The sequence below is a fragment of the Ictidomys tridecemlineatus genome, chromosome 7 (assembly GCF_052094955.1).
Source record: "Ictidomys tridecemlineatus isolate mIctTri1 chromosome 7, mIctTri1.hap1, whole genome shotgun sequence".
NCBI lineage: Eukaryota > Metazoa > Chordata > Mammalia > Rodentia > Sciuridae > Ictidomys > Ictidomys tridecemlineatus.
The window spans coordinates 40,016,778-40,040,050 of NC_135483.1; the positions used below are offsets into that span (position 1 = coordinate 40,016,778).

The 23,273-nt window shown below is 43.1% G+C and overlaps 1 protein-coding gene across 1 annotated transcript in view; it reads right to left on the reverse strand.

Annotated features, from left to right (window-relative positions):
* Window positions 1–12,321: 12,321 nt before the first annotated feature.
* The window catches only part of Ints8 (integrator complex subunit 8), an 83,097-nt gene continuing 72,145 nt past the window's right edge, over window positions 12,322–23,273 (reverse strand). The window contains exon 27 of the mRNA XM_040293845.2: window positions 12,322–12,675. Coding sequence (XP_040149779.1) covers window positions 12,643–12,675 — 33 coding nt within the window. The 3' untranslated portion in view covers window positions 12,322–12,642. The remainder of the gene's footprint in view (window positions 12,676–23,273) is intronic.

Below are 23,273 nucleotides of genomic sequence, written 5' to 3' on the forward strand. Positions count from 1 at the left end.
ATAACCCAGTCATTTTACCTCTAACCTTCTTGCATCGTCTCACACGTGAGCTTTTGGGGGACACTTCATATCTAAACCGTAATAGTGCAACAAACATACATTGTAGAAAAGTTAACCTTTTTAACAAATGGTGCTGGGAAAACAACATCCATATGTAGAAGAATGAAATTAAGTCCCTATCTCCCACCCTGCACAAAAAAATCAACTCAAAGTGGATCAAAGACACAGGAATTAGACCAGAAACACTGCAACTTCTAGCAGAAAACACACAGACAACATTCCAACATACTGGTGCAGGCACCAAGTTCCTTAACAAGATTAATCCTTAAAGTTCAAGAAATAAAACCAAGAATCAACAAATGGGATGGCTTCAAATTAGCAAGCTTCTTCACAGCAAAGGAAACAAGTGTGAAGACAGCCTTTGTAATGGGAGAAAATCTTTGCCAGCTCCTCTTCAAATATAGGATTAATATAGTTTCTCAAAAAGATTAATTTCTCAAAAGAAGAAATATAAATGGTCAACAAATACATGAAAATATGTTCAACATCCTTAGCCATCAGAGAAATGCAAATCAAAAGAAAACTGAGCTGGAGACAGTGGTGTGCACCTGTAATCCCAGTGTCTTTGGAGGCGGAGGCAGGAGGTTCACAAGTTCAAGGCCAGCCTCAGCAGCTCAGTGAGGCCCTAAACAGCTTAGCAAAACCCTGTGTCAAAAATAAAAAGGGCTGGGGATATAGCCCGATGGTGCAGCAGCCTGGGTTCAATCCTCAGTGTCAAAACAAATTGCACTGAGATTTTACCTTACTGCAAGTTAAAATGGCAATCATAAAAAATACAAATAACAATGTTGTCAAGGATGTGGAGGAAAAGGTACAGTTATACATTGTTGGTGCACTGCAAATTAGTACAATCACTTTGGAAAGAAGTATGGAGAGTTCTTAGGAATGGAACCACCATGTGACCCAGCTACCCAACTCCTTGGTATTTATCCAAAAGAACTAAAATCAGGGCTGGGGTTGTGGCTTAGAGGTAGAGCACTTGCCTAGCACGTGTGAGGCACTGGGTTTGATTCCCAGCATGATGTATCAATAAATGAATAAAATAAAGGTCCATTTTAAAAGAATGAAAAAAAAGAACTTAAATCAGCATACTACAATGATACAGGCACGTGCCTATTTATAGCAGTGCAGTTCATAATAGTTGTGGAACTAGTCTAGGTGCCTGTCAACAGAGGAATAGATAAAGAAAATGTGGTCTATATATACAAATATAGAGTTTTACTCTCAACTATACAGAAGAATGAAATTTGTAATTGGCTGGTAAATGGATAGAACTGAAGAACATCACGCTAGATGAATGAAGCTAGACTCAGAAAGTCAAGGGTAGTATGCTTTCACTCTTATGCAGGTGTGTGTGTGTGTGTGTGTGTGTGTGTGTGTGTGTGAAGAGAGAGAGAGAGAGAGAGAGAGAGAGAGAGAGAGAGAGAGAGAGAGAGAGAGAGAGAAGTAAAAAGGGAGAAGGTGAAGGGAGGCACAGAATTTCATGAAAATAGAAGGGAGACCAATGAAGAAAGGAAGGGGATCAGACAGGAGGAGGAGAAGGTATAGGGAAGTACTGGGGAATAAAATCTACCAAATTACATCCATGTATGAATACCACAATGGATCCTACACACACACACACACACACACACACACACACACACACACTGTAATGCACCAATTAAAATAATGATAACAACAGGGGATCAGTAGAGTAGAACATGCAGATCAGGGAGAGGGAAAGGAAGATACTGGGGAATGAGACTGAGCAAATTATGTGCATGTACAAATATGGCACAATGAATCCCACCGTTAGGTACAATTATAATTCATCAATAAAAATAAATGATAAATATACAATCAAATAAAAATATAGAGGGGCTGGGGATGTGGCTCAACTGGTAGCGCCACTCGCCTGGAGTGCATGCGGCCCGGGTTCCATCCTCAGCACCACATACAAACAAAGATGTTGTGTCCGCCGAGAACTAAAAAATAAATATTAAAATTCTCTCTCTCTCTCAAAAAAGTTTTAAAAAATATATATAGAATTCAAAACTATTTCTTAGCCTTGTTAAAATTAGCTTGGTGAATTCTTCATGTATTTTCTCCCAGATAAACAGAGACATAATCTTGCAGAAACATTTAGGACAGTATGGGCCTTCCCTATGCAATTAAAGCAGCCCGTTTGAATTGTCCAGTAAAATTCAGAATACTTGAACAGGAAGCCTAAAAAGAAAAACTCCATGTGACTGAATCCATAGGGAAGACCCATACTCCATAGCTGCAGCCTATCACAAAACATATCATTATCTCTGAAGCCCTCAGCTGAGCTGAAAAGATTGTGGGGAAAGGTAAGGAGGAGTCTTTCTGACCTGCCTGCTCTACAAACTTCCAACTTCCAGGCAATCTGAAGGCAGGATGCATTTCTCCTCTTGAACTGCTTCAGGGTCTGCAAGATCAGACCTTTGTGGGAATGGGGGCCATGACATACTGAGGGTGTGCATGCCCAGGAGGACACTGTTTGGCAGATCATTTGTGTGCAACTAGACAACTGTATCTTAGTCCCCTTTTCTGCTCTCTTCAACACTCCTAAATCCAGTATTTGGGGCTGGGGATGTGGCTCATGGGGCTGGGGATGTGGCTCAACTGGTAGCACCACTCGCCTGGAGTGCGTGGGGCCCGGGTTCGATCCTCAGCACCACATACCAACAAAGATGTTGTGTCCGCCGAGAAATAAAAAATAAATATTAAAAAAATAAAATTCTCTATCTTTAAAAAAAATCCAGTATTTATCAAACTTTAATATGCATACAGTCCATCTGAGGGATCTTATAAAAAATGCAGATTCATATCGAGCAGACCTGGTGTAGGGCCAGAGAGACTCTGCAATCCTAACAAGTTAGCTCCCAGGTGATGCTCATGCTGCTAGCTCACGGGCCACCCTTTGAACAGCAAAGCCCTCACCAATGGTTCTCAGACAGTGGGCATCACAGTAACCCAGAGGGCTTGGTCCACCTTAGAAGATTTTAGTTCAGTAAGTCTAGGACGGGGCCTGAGAATCTGTATTTCTAACAAATTCCCAGGTAATTCCGTTACAACTAGTCCAGGGAATACATTCTGAGACCATCACCTTAATCCACACTAGCCTCCTCTGTACCTTGTTTCATAGAGGCAATTGAGGTTTATAGGTAGGAGGTCCTGTGTAGGCTCCTGTGGAATCTGCTTTTCCCTCATTTCAGGATTATCGCACTGACAGATGTTATTAAATGAGTACAGCTGTGCTGGGTATGATGTCACACACCTGTAATCCCAGCAACATGGGAGACTGAGGCAGGAGTTGGAGGCCAGCCTCAGCAACTTAGCCAGACCCTGTCTCAAAATATAAAATATAAAGGGCTGGGGGAGCTGGGGTTGTGGCTTTGTGGTAGAGCGCACCCCCAATATGCATGAGGCACTGGGTTCAATCCTCAGCAACACATAAAAATAAAATATTGTGTCCACCCAAAACTAAAAAAGTGAATATTTTTTAAAACTACAAAGGGCTGGTAATGTGGTTCAGTGGTTAAGCATCCTTGGGTTTAATCCTCTGTACCAGAAAGAAAAAAAAGTACATGTGTAATGAACTAAAACATCAAGTGAAGCAAATATGTTTTGTGGACAATCCTCAACGTTTCCCTTCTTCTGACAATAGCATCCTAATTTTCTTGTAGGGAAATCACTCCCTCCACATTAATTTCACTTGGTAGTAACTATTCCCTGTTCGACTGTGAGCATATGAGTTGGGCCTGACCAATCAGATTGTTTCCCCAGCCACAGGGGACTAGCTCAAGGATAGGGCTGTGCCCCAATCAGAGCTCATGAGATGCACTAAGGTTCTTTCTGGGACTCTGGGATAAAAACTGAGACTCATTTCCACTTGACATCAGTAAGGAACACCTTATCCAAAACTACAGTGACTATCTTGCTCCACAGGATGGAGGCTGTCAGAGCCAAGTACCAAAAGTAAAGGAGGAAAAGATAAGACTTGACCTTGGTAACATCATTTAATACCTTGATCAAGCTCTACCCTAGGAGAATCATGAGCTAAATCTTCTTTTTGCCTAAGCTTGATTGGGTTGGGTTTTCCAACATTTGTGACTTAAGCCGTTCATATATCCTCTTAGATTTCAGTAAAACAATTACTGAGAAAAAAAAAAAAAGAGCTTTTTCTCTAGCCTCACTGAAGAGGATTGAGTTGGGTGGCTGCTGCTTCCAGTTTTTAGTCCGTGTGGAGTCTCTGGGCTGATGTGGGTGTATTTGGTTTCTGAGTGAGAGGGGAGCCCTCTCCTGGGCACTTCTAGAAATCTGGTAAAGGGTTTTTCCTAGAGCCTGGAGCGGCCAGAATAGGCTCAGCTCACCTAGCTGATGGGAATCCCTCCCTTAGTTATTTATTACAGGTGGGGGTCATCCAAGCAGGATCTCTTTTTATTTTATTTTTTTATTTTTTTATTTTTTTTAAGCAGGATCTCAAATGTGGAATATGTGTGCTTCCAGGTGTACAGACCCAGAGGAAAGCCACAGGGAGGAGATCTACCTATGAAATCCCTGTTTCCTGACATAGTTTAGCTAGAGTGGTCTTTAGGGTGCAGTTCATCTGTTCAACTTTCCCTGAACTCTGTGCAGCGTGCAACTTCCATTTGATTCCCAATATTTGGGTGAGCTCTGGATGACTTCAGTGATGAAGGCAGATCCATTGTCCAACCTGATGGACAGAGGCAGACCATTCCTGGGGATGATTTCCTCTAACAGAGCTTTAGTCACTTCTTGGGTCTGTTCTGTCCAGAAGTCCATGTGGGTATGGACTTTGAATGTGAGATGTCCCCCCAAAAGTTCATGTGTGAGAGACAATACAAGAAGGATCAGAGATGAAGGTTAATCAGTGAATTAATCCAAATGGGATTCACTGAAGGTGGCCAGGGTGTGGCAGGAGGAGGTGGGTCATTGGGGGCATGCCTTTGGGGTATATATTTTGCATCTCATGAGTGGAGTCTCTCTCTGCTTTCTTTTTTAAAATTTTTCCTTTATTTATTTATTTATTCATTCATTCATTCATTCATTCATTTATTTATTTTAGTTGTTGATAGTCCTTTATTTATTTTACGTGGTGCTGAGAATCGAACCCAGTGCCTCATACATGCCAGGCAAATGCGCTACTGCTGAGCCTGAGCCCCAGCCCCAGCCCCAGCCCCAGCCCCCTCTCTGCTTTCTGATCACCATGTGAGCTGCTTCCCTCTGCCACTCTCCCACCATGATGTTCTGCCTCACCTCAAGCCCCAAGGAATAGAGCCTGCCTTCCATGGACTGAGACATATGAAACCATGAGCCCCTAAGTAAACTTTTCTTCCTCTACAATTGTTCTAGTCAGGTCTTTTAGTCACAGCAGAGAAAAAAGCTGATTACAAGAGGCTTCTCCCCATCCTGAGTGGGTGCACAGCATGATCAACAGGTATTAGTACCCTCTACTTGGTCTGACTTAGTGAAGTCAACCTCTATGTCTTCACAAGGTGAAGTCCCAATGAACCGGACCCCTGGAGGATGAGCTGGATGCTGGTGAGCATTATTTCTGGCACAAATCACATACCTCTGGCTGACTTGGTTGCTTAGAGTAAGAAGTTTGGCTATGTAGTAATACCTGCTAGGCAAAGCATCCAATTTAGTTTCCTAGGTGACCCATTTCCTGGTGTTGAAGAACCATCTGACCTCCCAGACTATGTGGGATGAATACTCAGTGGTCTGGCAGTAGGCACCATCCCTCAGAAGTTTTTGTCCTCCTTCTATGGTGATCTGTTAATGTTCTTCAATAGCGTACTCTGGGTAGTCTGGGAAGCTTACACTTAAGGCAGCCAGGATGCCTTAGGGGTGATGTCCTGATGCTGAGTAGCTTCTTTGGCCACCTAATTGGCCATTCTGTTTCCTCTGTTCACCTGGTCGGCCCCTTTCTGGTGCTCAGGGCAGTGCAGCCACCTATGCTGGTTTCCAGACTGCCCCTAGGAGCCCGAGTATTCCTTCTTTGTGTTTTATTTCTTTACCTCCTGCTGTCAGAGATCCTCTTTCCTTATAGATGCCCCACGCACATGCAAAAGGGCAAAGGCATATTTAGTCAGTGCAAACGGGGACTTGCTGGTTAGCATCATACTCTAAAGCTCTGATCAGGGCTTACCACCCCTGAGGCAGCACTCCTGCTTCCACCACACATCTCTCTGAGGTTACTATGTCTGGTCATCCTTTGTCCATCCTGTAGGAAACTACTCCCACCTGTGAACAGGGTGAGATCCAGATTCAGGCCGACTGGAATAAACTCCAACTATCAGGCCTTCACAATAGTGAACGGGGGTCCCAGTGCCCAATTTACAACCTTCTCCAAAGCCACAAACCAGCTAGCAGGAAGGATGCAAGGTTTAGAGTGTGCACAGTTTCCAATTTTACGCAGGGGGTTCTCACTTAACAGCCCTTGATGGTGGGCCATCTTGACACTGGTCAGCCATTGGTGTCCCTTGCGGTCCATCAGGGCAATTATAGCATGGGGAACTTTTACATGGATATTCTGCCCAAGCATTAGCCTGTTAGCTGCCTGAACTTAGATCACAGTGGTTGCCAGAGCTCTTAGGCATAGGAGCCATCTCACTGATACAGGTCCAATGTTTTGATAAGTAAGCCACTGGCCACCACCACCAGGGACCAAGTTCTTGGGTGAGGATCCCAAGGGCAGTCCTGTTTTACTCTGCCACAAAGAGGTTGAATGCCCTTGTTATGCTGGGTAGTCTAATAGCTGGTGCCAAGGTTAACTGCATCTTAATCTCCTGGAAAGCATATTCCTGTTTGCCATTGTAGGGGGTCATTTTCCAACCCCTTGGTGACCTCAAAAAGTGGCTTAGCCAGCCCTGAATGCCCAGGAATCCAGATCTAACAAAAAGCCAGCTGCTCCCAAGAACTCTGGTATTTCTCTCTTTCAGTTCAACAACTATCAGGGGTGAATTCTTGGCCAATCCCGGCAGGTTGTTTTCTACCCAGACCACAAGGAATCCTTGAAGTAGGAAGAAAGTATTTTTAGGATTTTTAGTGGTAGCCTGTTTTTAGCATAGAACCTCCATTCATCTCAGCACAGTGTGACCTGGGTTCTTTTCCTAGGGTCAAACAGGTGGGACCATCCGGAGTGAAGGTGATCTGGGCTCCCAGTTTTGAGAGATGATCCCTTCCAAAGATGGGAACCAGGAGGTCTGGCAAGTACCGGAACTTAAGCAACACCAAATATACCCTGAGTCTGCAGGTGCAGGATTTATAGAAAGGTCTAGTTGTCTTTGTGCCAGTTGCCTCAATTATGGTAATCTTTCATCCAGGGAATGGGGCGATGGGCTGGGTGACCACAGAATGTTTAGCACCCATGTCAACATGAATGTCATTGGGTGGCCCCCACTGTCATTTTGACCATGGTCTCCCAGGGGCCAAGGATCAGAGAGGCCAGTCCTCCCTATTCAGAGTCCATCCTGGCCAGGACAATAAGACTGCTGGTGCCAGGTTCCCCTTGATATCAGCCTTCCTGATACAGCAGTAGGTTTTTATGAAGGGAGTTAGCCTTTTTACAGTTTAGGCATTCATTTTTCCAATGGTCTAGTTCCTTGCAGTAAATACACTGGTCCTTCTGCATTGGGGGGCAAGGGCGGGAGTAACTTCCAGGCATCCCGTTCTTGCGAGGTGGTTCGGACCACCTGACTGGGTCCAGACATCCAAGTGCTATCTCCAGGAGGGGCAGTTTCTGTTTCACATATCTGTCTGCCCCTCTCTGTGCATCTTGTTCCCAGTTGATGAAAAGCTTGTTAGCCACCTCAAGCAGCTGAGAAGTGTTCATAACTGCAAACCCATCTAACTTCTGGAGTTTCTTCCTGATATCTGGACTGGATTGGGCCACAAAGCCTGCATTGACCATGCACTGATTCTCTGGGACTTCTGAATCAAGTGATGTAAAAATTTGAAAGTCTTCAGAGCTTTTTGTAAAACTCCAAAGGAGGCTTTTCTGGCTTCTGGAGTACTGTGGCTGTTTGGGACATGCTGACGGGCTTCTTTGCACCTGACCGGACCCCTCAAAGGAGGGCAGTTCAGTATTGTTCAAGCTAGTCGCGCTCCTCTTTGGAGTTGTGGTCCCAGGCAGGGTCCTCCTCTGGGGCTGCTGTTCATGCCCAGTTTTCATCATCTACTGCTTGTGCTGGGGCCTGTTCCCAGAGCCATTTTCCAGCTCCTCTCAAAACGTGTCTCCTCTCCTTGGTATTGAAGAGGGTGAGGAGGAGCTGATGGCAGTCTCCTCAAGTCGATGGGTTTGGAAGATTGACTCCAAGAGATCTATTCGTGCTTGGGGCTTTTCTGAGCAAGGAGGGGTATGGTGCTCCAGTCTGGGAGGTCAGTAATGCTAAAGGCTGATAGTAGAAAATGGAGCACTCCTCTTGAATGGTGCTATCTGCATTGACCTGTAGGGGCCATGAGTCATGAGCAAGGGCAGCTGTAGAGTTTGTGTCTACTGGATGGATCTGAGTCATCTCCTTACAGGTTCTAGACTAGGATCTTCTAGACTAGGGTGGAGGTGGGGATGCAGCCAGCAAGACACATGGTAGGGGGTATCAGGCAGCAAGGCTGGTTGACTGGGGGCCCAGGTAGAGCATTGGGTATGTAGGATGGAGGGAGCAGTGGCTCCTCTTTGGGGCCCCTGAATGGATGGGTTTGGCAGGCTTTGAAGTGGTTGTGTTTCTGGTCAACACTGGCCCTTGGAGTTAACACAGAATCACACCCATGGGGGCAGAATCTGGGCAATCTGGAGCCAGGAATATATGTAAGGAAACTGATCCAGGTGGCTTGGGACTCCAGTGACAATGTAGTAAACAGCCTCGATGGTGGGGACTTCCTTCTGGAAGTCAACACCAAAAGCAGACCATATACAATCAGGGTGCAGAACTGGCCCTTTGTCAGCTTAATTCCATAATCCCCCAGTAGCCCCTTTTAAAATCCCCCTTCCCTTAGCAACTCAGGAAGCTAAGGCAGGAGGATCACAAGTTCAAAGTCAGCCTCAGCACCTTAGCAAGGGCCTAAGCAACTTAGCAAGATTGTGTCTCAAAATAAAAGTTAAAAAAGGACTGGGGATGCAGCTCTGTGTTTAAGTGAACCTGGGTTCCATCCCTGATACCTCCCCACTCCAAAAAAGGCTTTTATTCAAATAATTACACTGGTACATCTAGTAGGGTGACATTTTTCAGGTTAAGCTGGAAATAATATAGATTTAAAGGAATAGTCCTAAAAGAGAGGAATTTACTTTCCCTATAACATGAATAAAATTAGTTTTCAGTTCATTTGTTTGTTTGTTTGTTGTTTTGCTTTTTGCAGCTGAATTATCTGACCAAAGAGAATGTGTCCCAAAATTGCTTCAATGTACCCTGGCCTAAAAATTTTAAATAAAATTTAACAATCAACTAAATTAAAATAAGTGCTATATCTAAAGGAGAAGAGTAGGAAGGGAAATAAGACAAGGTGACAAAATGTAATGGGGTACCCTGGATTGGATCCTAGAACAGAAAAAGGTCATTAGTAGGTGTTATGGTTTGGATCGAGGTATTCCTCAAAAGCTCATCTGTGAGACAATGCAAGAAGGTTTAGAGGGAAAATGATTGGGTCATGAGAACCTTAACCCAATCAGTGACTTGATCTCCTGACAGGATTAACTGATTGGTAGCTGAGGACAGGTAGGGTGTAGTTGGAGAAGTTGGTTCCCTGGAGGCATGGCCTTTGAGGTATATATTTTGTATCTGCAGAGTGGAGTCTCTCTCTGCCTTCTGATCCTCATGTGAACCACTTCCCTCCACCACACTCTTCCACCATGATGTCCTGCCTCACCCCAAGCCCTGAGGAGTAGAGCCAGCTGTCCATGGATTGAGACCTCTGAAATTGTGAGCCCCAAAATAAACTTTTCCTCCTCTATAATTGTACTTCTTGGGTCTTTTAGTCATAGCAGCAAAAAAGTCTGATTAAAACAATGGGAAAACTGGTAAATTCTGCAAAGTATAGGCTTTATTCAGTAGTGTTATATAATTGTCAATTTTTAGTTTTTAACAAACGTGTCATGGCTGTTTAACATTAGTAGAAGACACATATGGGGTATGTGGAAACTACTAGCTTTGCAACTTTCCTGTAAAGCTAATTATTTCAAAATATGTTGACTGTGCTGCTGGTGAGACTGGGGCTAATGAAGGTAAATTAGTGTCTCCCCAGGGGAAAAATATCAGGATATAGAATCCCTACTCCCCTCCCCAATAACTTTAGAGACAAAGTTAAGAATAGCATACTATGGTACCTGACCCTTCAGAGGTTATTTACCTGGTACATCAGTTACCATTAACCCAGCTGAGAAGTTTAAAGTGTGGCATGATCTGTCTTACACTGATGTTTGAAAGCAAATTTACAGACAAATAATTTGAAGGATTTCACATCACTAATGAGAAGACTACCTTATGCTGAAAGTTGATCAGCTAAGATATAAGTAAAACTGACATTAAAAAAATAAGAAAAAAAATGAAGTTTCCAGGCTACGGTTGTAGCTCAACTGCAGAGCACTTGCCTAGCACATGTGAGGCTCTGGGTCTGATCCTCAGCACCACATAAAAATAAGTAAAATAAAGGTATTATGTCCATCTACAACTAAAATAAGGTTCAAAAAAGAAAAAAAAACAGAAGTTTCCACATTGACAATAAGACTCCTATTATGCACATGTCTGCAGTGGGGAGACTACAGAATGGTTTTAAATGTAGTTAATCATGAGGATGATAATGATGATTAGGGGAAATTGAAAACAGGTGAAAGGAACACACTAGATGATAGTGAAAATGTGTGATCAGTGTGGCCTTCACTACGCACACTTTATCAGTGAACGTGAGGTTATGGCAGTTTCCATAATTAGAGACTGCTTAGATGGAAAGCCAAAAAACGATCCATATGGCCGAGGGAAAGTCCTTAAAGTCCTTAACCCTGTTCCTGCTGGCATGGGACATCTACCCTGGCTTCTGATGAGGACAGGCAGATTCTCCTCTCCTCTAGGAGGCACAAGAATCACAGGTAACTCTGTTCTGAGATTTGTGTATGCTGAACTTAACCCTGAATACAATGAAAGGTTCACAAAATATTTTACAATCTGTACATATTCCACTGCTTCATTGACTAGTTTATTATTTAAGTAAATTACACTATTTGTCCTAACTAGTGTCCCAGACATTTCACTGTAGGAATATTCGTGTTTGATTGTGATGTGTTGCTTTACCCTTGCCAGGGCTGTCATATAACAAACAGCATCTCCACGTGCATGCCACCTTTCAAAACATCTGAAAAGTGCTGAATTTCAAAACTTATCAGGCTCCAGAGACTTGGGACTACAGACTGTGAACCCTATTTTACTCAAAGAACAAACAATGCACTTGTGGGAAATCACTCCATTGTGATCCTTTCTCAGCGATTTCTAACGCCTGTCACAGTTGGTTAGGCAGATTTCTAACTATATATTTTTCCCCTCATAGTATAAAAAGCACTAGACTTTTTAATAAGCAAAACTGAAAGACTATCCTATGGGGGGGGGTAATACTTTTAGATGGTGTCACTTTAAACAGGGGCCTTTACAAAAGCAGATGAAGAATCCATTAGTGTCCCCGCAATGAGTGGCATGGTCGTGATGAACACAGCTCTTCCCTGTGAACCACCCAGGCTCCTGAGTTTATTTGAGTCTTCTGTGCAGCCCTGGGCTGAGCCAGGCTGTCACTTCTGGCTGCTCTCTGGGTGCCTATCCTCACATCCTCCCCACTGTGCAGAGGCTGGAGAAGGTTCTTTAGGTGGTCTAAAACGCCAGTAGATCATCGGGCAACAGCCCAAATGCAGACAGCTGGGTCAGCTATTCAGAGCCCTCTTCCTTCCCTCCCACCTCTCAGCTGGCTTAGTAGCAGGTAAACAACCCCTAGAGGCCAAGGCACCACAGTAAATTATTCTTATTTTATCTCTAAAAGGATTTGGGGGTAGGGGAGGGATTACCTCCTGGTATTTTTTTTTTTTTCCCCAGACAGACACTAATCCAGCTCTTTGGTAGGCCCAGGCCAAGATAAGAACATCAGGAGAACACTCACCAGTGGCACAGCCAATGTGCTTTTGTGTTAATATTCAACAGCAAATTACTTGGGTAGCAGAAAAAAGAAGCCAACATTTATAGAAGGATTACAATGGGCTTCATGTTTTCTATCCTTTAATCAGACATGGGAGGGGGATATTCTACAGAAGAGGACTAAGGTGAAGCAATCTGCCAAACCTCTCACAAGTCTTAAGGGTCAGAAACTAGATTATAACCATCCATCTTAGTCAAAGCCATTCTCTCAAAAATTTTCACTTTGTTAAAAAAAATCATAATACAACTCATGTTTGTAGAACAGTGTAGATGTCTCCATGCTTCTTCTCCAGCCCAACTCTAACCCCAAGCTAACAAATTTTAACAGCTGAGATGGTGTCCTGACATTTCTTTCTCCAGACTCAATCATGTAAAACACAGATCTTTATTTCTTTTTCCCCTGAAGATCATTAATCCTCTGCAAAAAAAAAAAAAAAAGAAACGATCACTCTGCACTTTATCAGTTGTGACTATATCATAGAAAGCTCTTCAAGCACCCAAGGTCATCTTACTAATTTTTCCCAAGAAAATAACTGCATGATATATTCTAGATATTCATGATATCTACAGATGAACCATAATTTGTTTTACACATCCTAAAATAAAATACAAATTGCTATTACAAATAAACTGTCTTGAATACATATCTTCACAAATGGGCACCTTGATAAATGAACAAAAGCAACATTACTGGGCTGGAGTTGTGGCTCAGTGGTAGAGTGCTTGCCTAGCACATGTGAGGCACTAGGTTCAATCCTTGCACCACATAAAAATAAAATAAAGGTTATTGTGTCCACCTACAACTGAAACAAATATTTTTTTTTAAAAAAAGCAACATTACTAAGTGTAATATCTGTATTTTTATTTCAATAGAGAGACAGCATTCACAATAGCAATGTATGAGTGAATGCTCATTTTCTTGCACAAAATACCTTTAATTTCTTTTGTCTATTTGGTGGTTCGAGAACAGTGTTTTGCTGAGTATGGTGACCCATTCCTATAATCCCAGCAACTCAGGTGGATGAGGCAGGAGGATCACTAGTTTGAGGGAAGCCTCAGCAAAATGGTGAGGCCCTAAGTAACTTAGTAAGACCCTGTCTCAAAATTTAAAAATGGGCCTGGTGTGGTGGCACATGTTTGTAATCCCAGAGACGTGGGACACTGAGACAGAAGGATAGCAAGTTCAAGGCCAGCCTCAGCAACTTAGACCCTGTTTCAAAATAAAAGAAATAAAAAGGACCAAGGATGTAACTCAGTGGTTAAGCACCCCTGGGTTCAATCCCCAGGACCAAAAAAAACAAACATGTTTCATCACATTTCTAAAGTTTAAGTTTGTGATCTTCCTGTCTGGTTCTGATTCAAAGAGTGATGTGCGGGGCCACACAATGGAATCTCTCTTCCCTAGAAGCCTGGTAAAGTCATTCCTGCTGGTCAGACTTCCTGTGGTTAGATTCTGTGCAGTGGAGGGAAGGTTCAGGGAAGGAGGCCAGCGCCACGTGGACACGTATCTAGACTTGAAACAATCACTGTTGCCACGGGAAGGGAATCATGATTTAAAATCGGGGCTCATGCACCTGGCCCCATGAGGGTAGTGGTGTTAGATCCTGATCCCAGAGAAGGGGAGGAAAGAAATGTGGGCTGGGTCACTAACACAAAAGCTGTCATAAAAAGCCCCAAAGTGGGCACTGCAGCACGGAAAGCGGCAGGAACAATGAGGAAGGAAGGTGCCGGATGAGCGCCTGGGATGGCCAGTCCATCCATTTGGCTGGAAAGTGGATGGAGCCAAGAGCACAGAGAAAAACCCAAGGGAGCACAGGACAACATGAACGAAGGATCTGAGATGACTACAAACTGCGTCTCCAATGAAACAAGGAAGTGAGAAAGTTCACTTATTTCATACTGCATGTAGCATCATTCCCAGCAAGTAAACCAAAGGGACTACCACAAGCGGCATGGAAATCCAGGAGGTGGCAGTTCCCAGCATCCCAAGGGGGACAGGACTCGCCCTGGATGGGAACTGACTGCTGTGAGGAGGACCAAGAAGAAGTCAGATACCAGGAGAAGAAGCAAGCAATCAGGCGAGTGTCGGGAAGACTCACAGGGCAGCCGAGGGGAGTACCACTGCCAACTGGAGAGAAGCCCACCAGTGACGGGTTCCGGAAGTGAGAGGAGGCCTGGTTACACTGGGGTGCCACATAAAGGGAGTACACACCATTAGGACAATGGAGGAAGGAGCTGTTGCCTGAGGATCCAGGAAGGCTACTTCTCCTTCCCCATCAGAAGACTCTCCTGCTAACTGTGGATTTAGAAAAACCCAACTCATCCAAAATCAAATGATAAAAGTTGTAACTCAACATCCACCCACAGGCATCATAATAAAAATGTCCTTAAAAGGTACTGTGGGGGGCGGGGGGGGGCAACTGAAAAGGAGTAGTGACCCTTCCCTGAAAAAAGAAAAAAAAAAAATCACCAGGAAAATGTTGCCACCAAGCACAAGACAATTTTAATCCAAAATTCTATTGTGAGTTTTTAAAAAAAAAAAAAAATGTAAGGAGGCAATGGCAACCATGCAGGAAATGACCAAGCAGAAACAACCTCAGGAAGGGAGGTCAAGGCCACACAAGGTGACAGGCATGAAACTGGGAGTCTTAGAAAAGAAATGGGGAAATAGACAAAAATGTTCAGAAATGAACATCACATCACAAGAAACCCAAGGGAGAAAGCTTTATACCACTGTCAGAGCCACTGTGAGAGACATAGAGAACAGGAATAAGAAAAGTGAAGAAAATAATGGAGAAAAAAAAATTTTAAATGAGGGAGGAAGTGCTAGAGAAGATGATAAATGACATCACACAAATGTAAAGTCCCTGAAGAAAAAAAGCAAAACAATGGAACAGAACAAATATCTTTAAAATATGGTTCAATTTCCGGTAAGGTTTGGAACTGGGACTGGAGGGAGTGCTTGGTCCACAAGACAGAGCTCCACTCAGGAACTGCAAGGGAAGGAAGGCCCGGAGGTGGCCTCAAGGCTGCAGACCGGGAGCAGGTCAGAGGTGCTCTTGGTCCCAGGACACTCCCCCACTGCAGCCTCCAAGGAGCTGTTCCCAGCAGGGGTGGCCATGACAGCCAGGCAGGAGGGAGAGACCACAAGGAGATGACAATGAGATGCCCCACCTCAATTACCTTCAGCAGCAGAGATGAAGTAATAGACAGTTCAGGAGGAGGTCCCTGGGACCAGCCACCAGAAACAGAAAATGCAGAAATTTCATCTGTGATGAAACATGTATCATCTCTTAGCTTTATCAGATCTTAACATTTTACCATACCAGCTTTTGATGTTTTCAAAAAAATATAATCTGGGGGGATATAGTTGAAGCCTATTGCAAACCTCTCTGGAGATTCCACTATCCTAAATTAATGGCTACTTTTGCAAACATGCTCTTCTGTAATTACTTCATAAGCATGTATCCATGAGTATTTGTAATATTTGTTTCCCATGCTTTCAAACTTCATAAAAACTGTATCATATAGAATGTTTTGATCCACAATTTGATTTTTGTTTTTTTTTTGGCCAAACATCCTTTTAGAAATTGATTGCTGTTGATACGTCTGGTTCTACTTCATTTTAATTATCACACTGTATCTCATAATATGGCCATACCACAAAGTTTTTATTTTCTTTCATTGCTGGACCTTAGAGAAAGGTCCAACAGTTTTTGTTTTGTTCTAAATAAAACTAAGACATATACCTACCCTATGAACCTGAAATTCTACTCTCAGGTATTAGAGAAATGAATATGTATGTCTGCAGAATGATTTCTTTTTAGTCATTCAAGAAAGTTCACGGCACTGCAAATTGGTGCGTCCAATTTGGAAAGCAGTATGGAGATTCCTGGGAAAGCTGGGAATGGAACCACCATTTGACCCAGCTATTGCCCTTCTCAGACTATTCCCTGAAGACCTTAAAAGAGTGTACTACAGGGATACAGCCACATCGATGTTCATAGCAGCACAATTCACAATAGCTAGACTGTGGAACCAACCCAGATGCCCTTCAATAGATGAATGGATAAAAACAAATGTGGCATTTATACACAATGGAGTATTACTCTGCACTAAAAAATGACAAAATCATGGAATTTGCAGGGAAATGGATGGCATTAGAGCAGATTATGCTAAGTGAAGCTAGCCAATCCCTAAAAAACAAATGCCAAATGTCTTCTTTGATATAATGAGAGCAACTAAGAACAGAGCAGGGAGGAAAAGCAGGAGGAAAAGATTAACATTAAACAGAGACATGAGGTGGGAGGGAAAGGGAGAGAAAAGGGAAATTGCATGGAAATGGAAGGAGACCCTCATTGTTATACAAAATTACACATAAGAGGTTGTGAGGGGAATGGGAAAAAAAAACAAGGAGAGAAATGAATTACAGTAGATGGGGTAGAGAGAGAAGATGGGAGGGGAGGGGAGGGGGGATAGTAAGGGATAGGAAAGGTAGCAGAATAAACAGTTACTAATAGGGCATTATGTAAAAATGTGGATGTGTAACCGATGTGATTCTGCAATCTGTATTTGGGGTAAAAATGGGAGTTCATAACCCACTTGAATCTAATGTATGAAATATGATAAGTCAAGAGCTTTGTAATGTTGTGAACAACCAATAAAAAAAAGAATGTTCATGGCGCCTTTAATCATAACTAAAAACTAAAAAAATAAGCATAGCACATATATACACTACACCACCCAGCAATGAAAAGGAACAAGGTATAAAAAACGAGCAACACATGAAACTCAAACACTGTGCCAAGTTTTGCATAAAGTAGTATATATGTTCCATATCTATAAAGTTCAGTATAGGTTGCACCATCTGTAGTAGAAAAAAATCGAACAGTGATTGCCTTTAGGGAGGTAAAAATGAAAAAGGAGACTTTCTGGGGGTGATAGTAATGTTCTATCATCAAGAGGAATTTGGGTTACACAAGTGTATTAAGAGTATATCCAGTTGGGTACGGTGACATATGCCTGTAAACCTAGCAGCTCGGGAGGCTGAGGCAGGAGGATCATGAGTTCAAAGGCAGCCTCAGTAAAAGTGAGGCACTAAGCAACTCAGTGAGACCCTGTCTCTAAATAAAATACAAAACAAGGCTGGGGATGTGGCTCAGTGGTGGAGTGCCCCTGAGTTCAATCCCTGTACAAAAAAAAAAAAAAAGAGTATATCCAGTGGGCACAGTGGCACAGCTGCTATAATACCAGCAGTTTAGGAGGCTGAGGCAGGAAGATTATTATAAGTTCCAGGCCAGCCTCAGTAATTTAACAAGACCCTGTCTCAAAATTAAAAATAAAAAGCGCTGGGGATGTGGCTTAGTGATAAAACACACACACACACACACACACACAAAAAAAACCTGGGTTCAATCCCTAATATACACACACACACACACACACACACACACACACACACACACACACACAGCTGTGTGAAGCGGCTCACACCTACTTGAGAGGCTGAGGCAGGAGGATTGTGTGTTTGAGGCCCGCCTGGGCAACTTAGACCCTGTCTCAGAAAAAAAGGCATATATACTATGATTTATACTTTTCAGGTTGGAGGATAAAGCTCAGTAATAGAATGCTTACCTAGATGCTTGGAACAATCCATAGCACTTCAAAAAAAAAAAAGAATTATATTTTCACTGAAAATAAGTTTGGCCTCCCCAAAGAAAAACTACACAAATATTGAACTGTTAATAGTATGCATGCTAGAATATTTAGGGGGAAGTGTACTGATTTCTCCATTTTTTTTTAAGGGACCAAAAATATAAGATGAAACAATAGCTGGGGAGAGAAGAGATAAAGGAAGTATCTTTAGATAAATGGTGGAATTTAGGTGGTAGGTATGTGGGTGCTTACTACAAAATCCTTTCAACGTGGCTTAGCGTTTAAAATTTTTCATAATATAACAGAGGAGGAGTTTTAACATTTAACCTGCCCCAGACCCACTCTTGATTTCTTCCTGCTCTATGGCTCCTCCTCCCCGTGACAACCATTCATCCTGCTGCTGGCCCTTGACTGGCCCCTTTGTTGCCAGCATCTGTTCCATCAGCACCGTCTTCCTTCCACCTGTACCCCTGACACACATTCAGAATGGCACTGTCCTGGCCCCCACTGCTGTCAGGTCTCCTGGCTCACCCCAGTTGGGCTCTTTCCACACCGCAGCTGGCTGGAACCTTGTGAAACATCCCCACCCCCTGCAGCTCTTCTCCCTCGGACATTCCAGCCTACAGACCTCCTGGTCACTAAACATGCCAGGGCGCCTGGGCTTGCCTAGCCCCTGCCTGCAGCATTCTTCCTTATCTGCATGGCTCATTCCCACCTCAAGATTCTCACTCCAGAAGGCTTCCCTGAACGTCCTGCTCCTCCCGTCACATCCCTCACCCTGCTGTTCTTTTCCTTCTTGGTTCTTATGGCCATCTGCAGGGTCTGTCATTCTATGACCCTCCCCCACAACTGGAATGAAGCTCCAGGGGGTCAGATATTTTTGTTCACTTTACTACTGTGTCCCCAACATTTGCTGAAGTAATGAATGTCACCCGGCTCTCCTCAACCACAGCACCTTATTTTGTCTTTTCTGTAGTGCTTAAGAATAAACTGCTGCACATTTATTCTGTCCCCACCCTATGGGATGTAAACTGGATGGATAGCAGTGATTCCCCTTGCTAACTGCCAGTGTCCCCTATGGTAAATGAGAGGACTGCCCAGAGCACTCTCACCCTTCTGCCTGCATCAACTTCCACCCAGAGCGCGTGGATTTCTAATGCTGCCCTGGTTTCCTCTACTCCTCTTTACTATGGAGGGAGTTGGACCCGCCATAAGGTGTGCTCTAGCTCCACCAGGCTTCCTTCTCCAGGGACTTCCTTCTGGTGCTGTGGCCACAGGCAGCTCTGCAAAGCCAGACCACTTCCCGACGCTATCCTTTTGGAGTCCCAAGAGGCCAAGAGCCTCTCTGCTCCTACAGAGAAAGACCTGATGAGCCCTCTAAGGTGCTAGCTGGAATCTGGTTAGGACGGCCAACCCCAGTGTGCACACCTCTGCTGCCCCTCTCCTACCCCACAAGCGGGGTGGGGTCAGCTAGCCCCCAAGGCCTGCAATAAAAAAGACAGTCCCTCCCCCCAGCAGCTTCTCACAACCAGGCCAGGGCAGTCCAGGAGGGAGGACTGTACAGGATAAGTCCCCATTTTAGGGCAAGCTGCACAGCTTTCTAGAGGAGAGGGTATGTGTTAGGGAATTAATGGATAAATGGGGATTAGCTGAGGGAGGCAGTGGAGGTGGGAAGGATGAGGGGTGCGTGCTGAAGTCCAAAGGTGAGAAAGGTAGAGGGTGTGGAGAACAGCATGTGGCCAGACTGCTTTCCCCAGTGCCAGAGGTCTTGTGTCCTAGAGGCTTTGACTTTTAGCCAGAGGTGACCCACAGATGGGTTTTAACCAGGGTGGCAGGATGGGCAGATCTGTGTTTGGAAAGCCGAATGGAAGGGGCAACACCTATCTGGAAAGCCAATGAGAAAGGCAGAGAGAGTAGAAGTTTAATCTGGAAATAACTTGGAAACAGAAAAATGACTTAGTGACAACTGGAGGGGCACTAGAGTCGGACTCCACCATGGATCCTGGACAAACTACCTCTGTGCCTTAGCTCCCTCATCCATAAAACAGGATGACAGTAACAGCTCCTGTCTCACAGCACTGGGAAAGGACCTAAAGCAGTTAATGCTCAGGGCTCAGTATAGCACACTGCCTTACTCAAGAAATGTTAACCGTGATTATGGAGCCCAGAAAATAGAATAAAGGAGTGACTGTGTTGGTTCCTAGAATTCTGGTTTGAACAACTACATCTGCAGTTCTCATGTTCTATGAACTGCTGGGAAACCCAAAGATTCTTTCAGATGAACTGTAAAGTCAAACCGATCTTAAAAAATTTATTTTCTTATAATAATAAGATTAACACATCTGCCTTTTTACTATGCTAACATTTATTGTGATGATGCAGAAACAATGGTGCCTTGGCAAAAGTCAAAGCAAACTTTCCCAGTAGTCATATTCTTCACGGCCATTCACTGTCAATTAAAAAACAAAACAAGCAGTTTCACTTAAGAATGCACTTGATGAGGCAATAAAAGGGACAGTTTAATTGGTACAGTTCTGAGACAGGAAGATTCAGAGTTCAAAGCCAGTCTCAGCAACGGCAAGGCACAAAGCAACTCAGTGAGACTCTATCTCTAAATTTTAAAAACAGAAAATAGGGCTGGGGATGTGGCCCAGTGACTGAGTGCCCCTGAGTTCAATCCTGGGTACCTCTCCCCCTCCAAAAAAATGGTAATCCACTGCTAAAATCTGGATAGATTTTTATACAAAATAAAATGCCTTTATACATAAAATAAAATACATAGCTGAGTGTGGTGGCACATGCCTGTAATCCCAGTGTCTGGGGAAGCTGAGGTAAAAGATTTGTGAGTTCAAAGCCAGTCTCAGCAACTCAGTGAGGCACTAAGCAATTCACTGAGACCACCAAAAAAAAAAAAAAGAGGATACACACACACACACACACACATATATGTGTATATATATTTATATAAAAGAGCTGGGGATGTGCCTCAGTGGTTAAGAGCCCCTGAGTTCAATCCCTGGTATAATAAAAAATATATACATGCACACAATATGTATTTATATCATACTTATTCATTCATTTTTGGTACTGGGGATTGAGCCCCAGGGATGTTTTACCACTGAGCTACATCCCCACTCCCCAGTCCTATTTTTTGAAACAGGATCTTGCTAAGTTGCTTAGGGCCTTTCTAAGTTACTGAGGTTGGTTTCAAACTTGGGATCCTTCTGCCTCAGTCTCCTGAGCCATGGGATAACAGGCATACACTACCACAGCTGGCTAGATTTTTATCTCTTCAGATGTGTTTTGGATAAGCACAGGTGATAAACAAGTTTTATTAAATGGGAAAAAGTGTTTTATTCCTTTCTTATGTGAGAAACACTGATTCTCAACAGGCGTGATTCATTTTTGCTTAGCCTCAAATCAGTTTCACAAGGAACTATTAAAAATCAAATATAAAAGATTAAAAATACCATGGCCAAAGCTTTGAAAAATTTGAACAAGAAGATAAATATTGAATTATAATTCAAAGTATAAGGTAAATATCCATCAGTGCATACTGATATAAATAAACGACTGAACAAGTTAAACAGAAGAGATGAATCTCCAATGCAGAAGAAATTCAAATAATGCAGACACTTCACTTTGAAGGAGAAGCATTATCCCCCACTCCTTAAGTATATACTTAGGCACTGACTTCTTTCCAAAGAGCACAGTATAGAATGGGAGGAAAAGAGTAACTTTACAATGGCACAAGTGGACAAACACTACCTCAGCCAGGTAAGCAAGGTCAACAGCAACAGCGATAAATCATGATGACGGTATGCATTACCCTTAACTCAAGGTGATGCAAATAGTACTGTAGCAGGGCATAGTGGCGCATGCCTACAGTCTACTGACTGGGGAGGCTGAGGCAGGAGGATTCACAAGTTTGACACCAGCCTTGGTAAGTTAGAGAGATCCTGTCTCAAAAAATAAATTGAAAAAAAAAATGGCTTGGAATGTAGCTCAGTGGTAAGGCACACTGGATTCAATACCCAATACTGTGGTGGTGGGGGGGCGGGGATAGACAATGGTCCTTTACCTCTGATTTTCCACCTCTAAACCCATAACCCCAGTCCAACATGAGAAAAACATCAAATTCCAAAAGAGGGGCAGCCTACAAATTGCTTTGGCAGCACTCCTTAAAACTTCCAAGGTAAAAAAAAAAAAAAAAAAAAAAAAAACTTCCAAGGTCATCAAAAACAAGGAAAGTCTGAGAAACTGTCACAAAGAGGAACCTAAGGAGACATGACATCTGAATGTAATGTATTCTGGATGACAACATGGAGTGACAAAAACATATTATGTAAAAACTAAAGACACCTAAAGAAAGTATGGATTTTAGTTAGTAATAATGCATCGACACTGATTCATTAATAACAAATGTATCATAGAGTAATGAAAGGGCCATACAAGGTGTCAATAATAGGGGAAACTGTATGAAGAAGGGCAACATGAGCAGATGAAACTGTTCCATCTGCTCATCTTTTCTGTAAAACTTTTCTAAAAAATAGTCTGTTAATAGAAAAAAAAAATCCTGATTTTTTCATTGGGACTAATTCCGTCATCTCTCATTTGTCCCTCTACTGTGGAGACAAAGTTCTACTATAGGGTAGCCCATGCATGATTCAAATCAGCAACTATTAAAAATACAAAAACAATAAGTGTTGGTGAGGATGTGGGAAAAAAGGCACACTCATAACTGCTGGTGGGACTGCAAATTGGTGTGGCCGATATGTAAAGCAGTATGAAGATTCCTTGGAAAACTGAGAATGGAACCACCATTTGACCCAGCTATCCCACTCCTCAGTCTATACCCAAAGGTCTTAAAAATTCAGCATACTACAGGGACATAGCCACAGTACAAGTCACAATAGCTAAACTGTGGAACCAACGTAGATGCTTTTCAGTAGATGAATGGATAAAGAAAATGTGGTATATATCCACAATGGAATATTACTCAGCAATAAAAGAGAATAAAATCATGGCATTTGCAGGTAAATAGATGAATATGGAGAATATAATGCTAAGTGAAGTTAGCCAATCCCAAAAACCAAATGTTGAATATTTTCTCTGATATAAGGAGGGGTTAGGAGGGAGAGCATGGGAGGATTAGATGAACTCTAGATAGGGCAAAGGTGTGGGAGGGAAACAGAGGGGATACGGGGGTAAAAAAAAATGGTGGAATGAGATGGACATCATACCCTGAGTACATGTATGAAGAAACAAATGGTGTGACTCTACTTTGTGTACAACCAAAGATATTGAAAGGCAAGTGACTCACCCAAGACAGAGATTCAACCAAGAGATTTTACTGGGGGG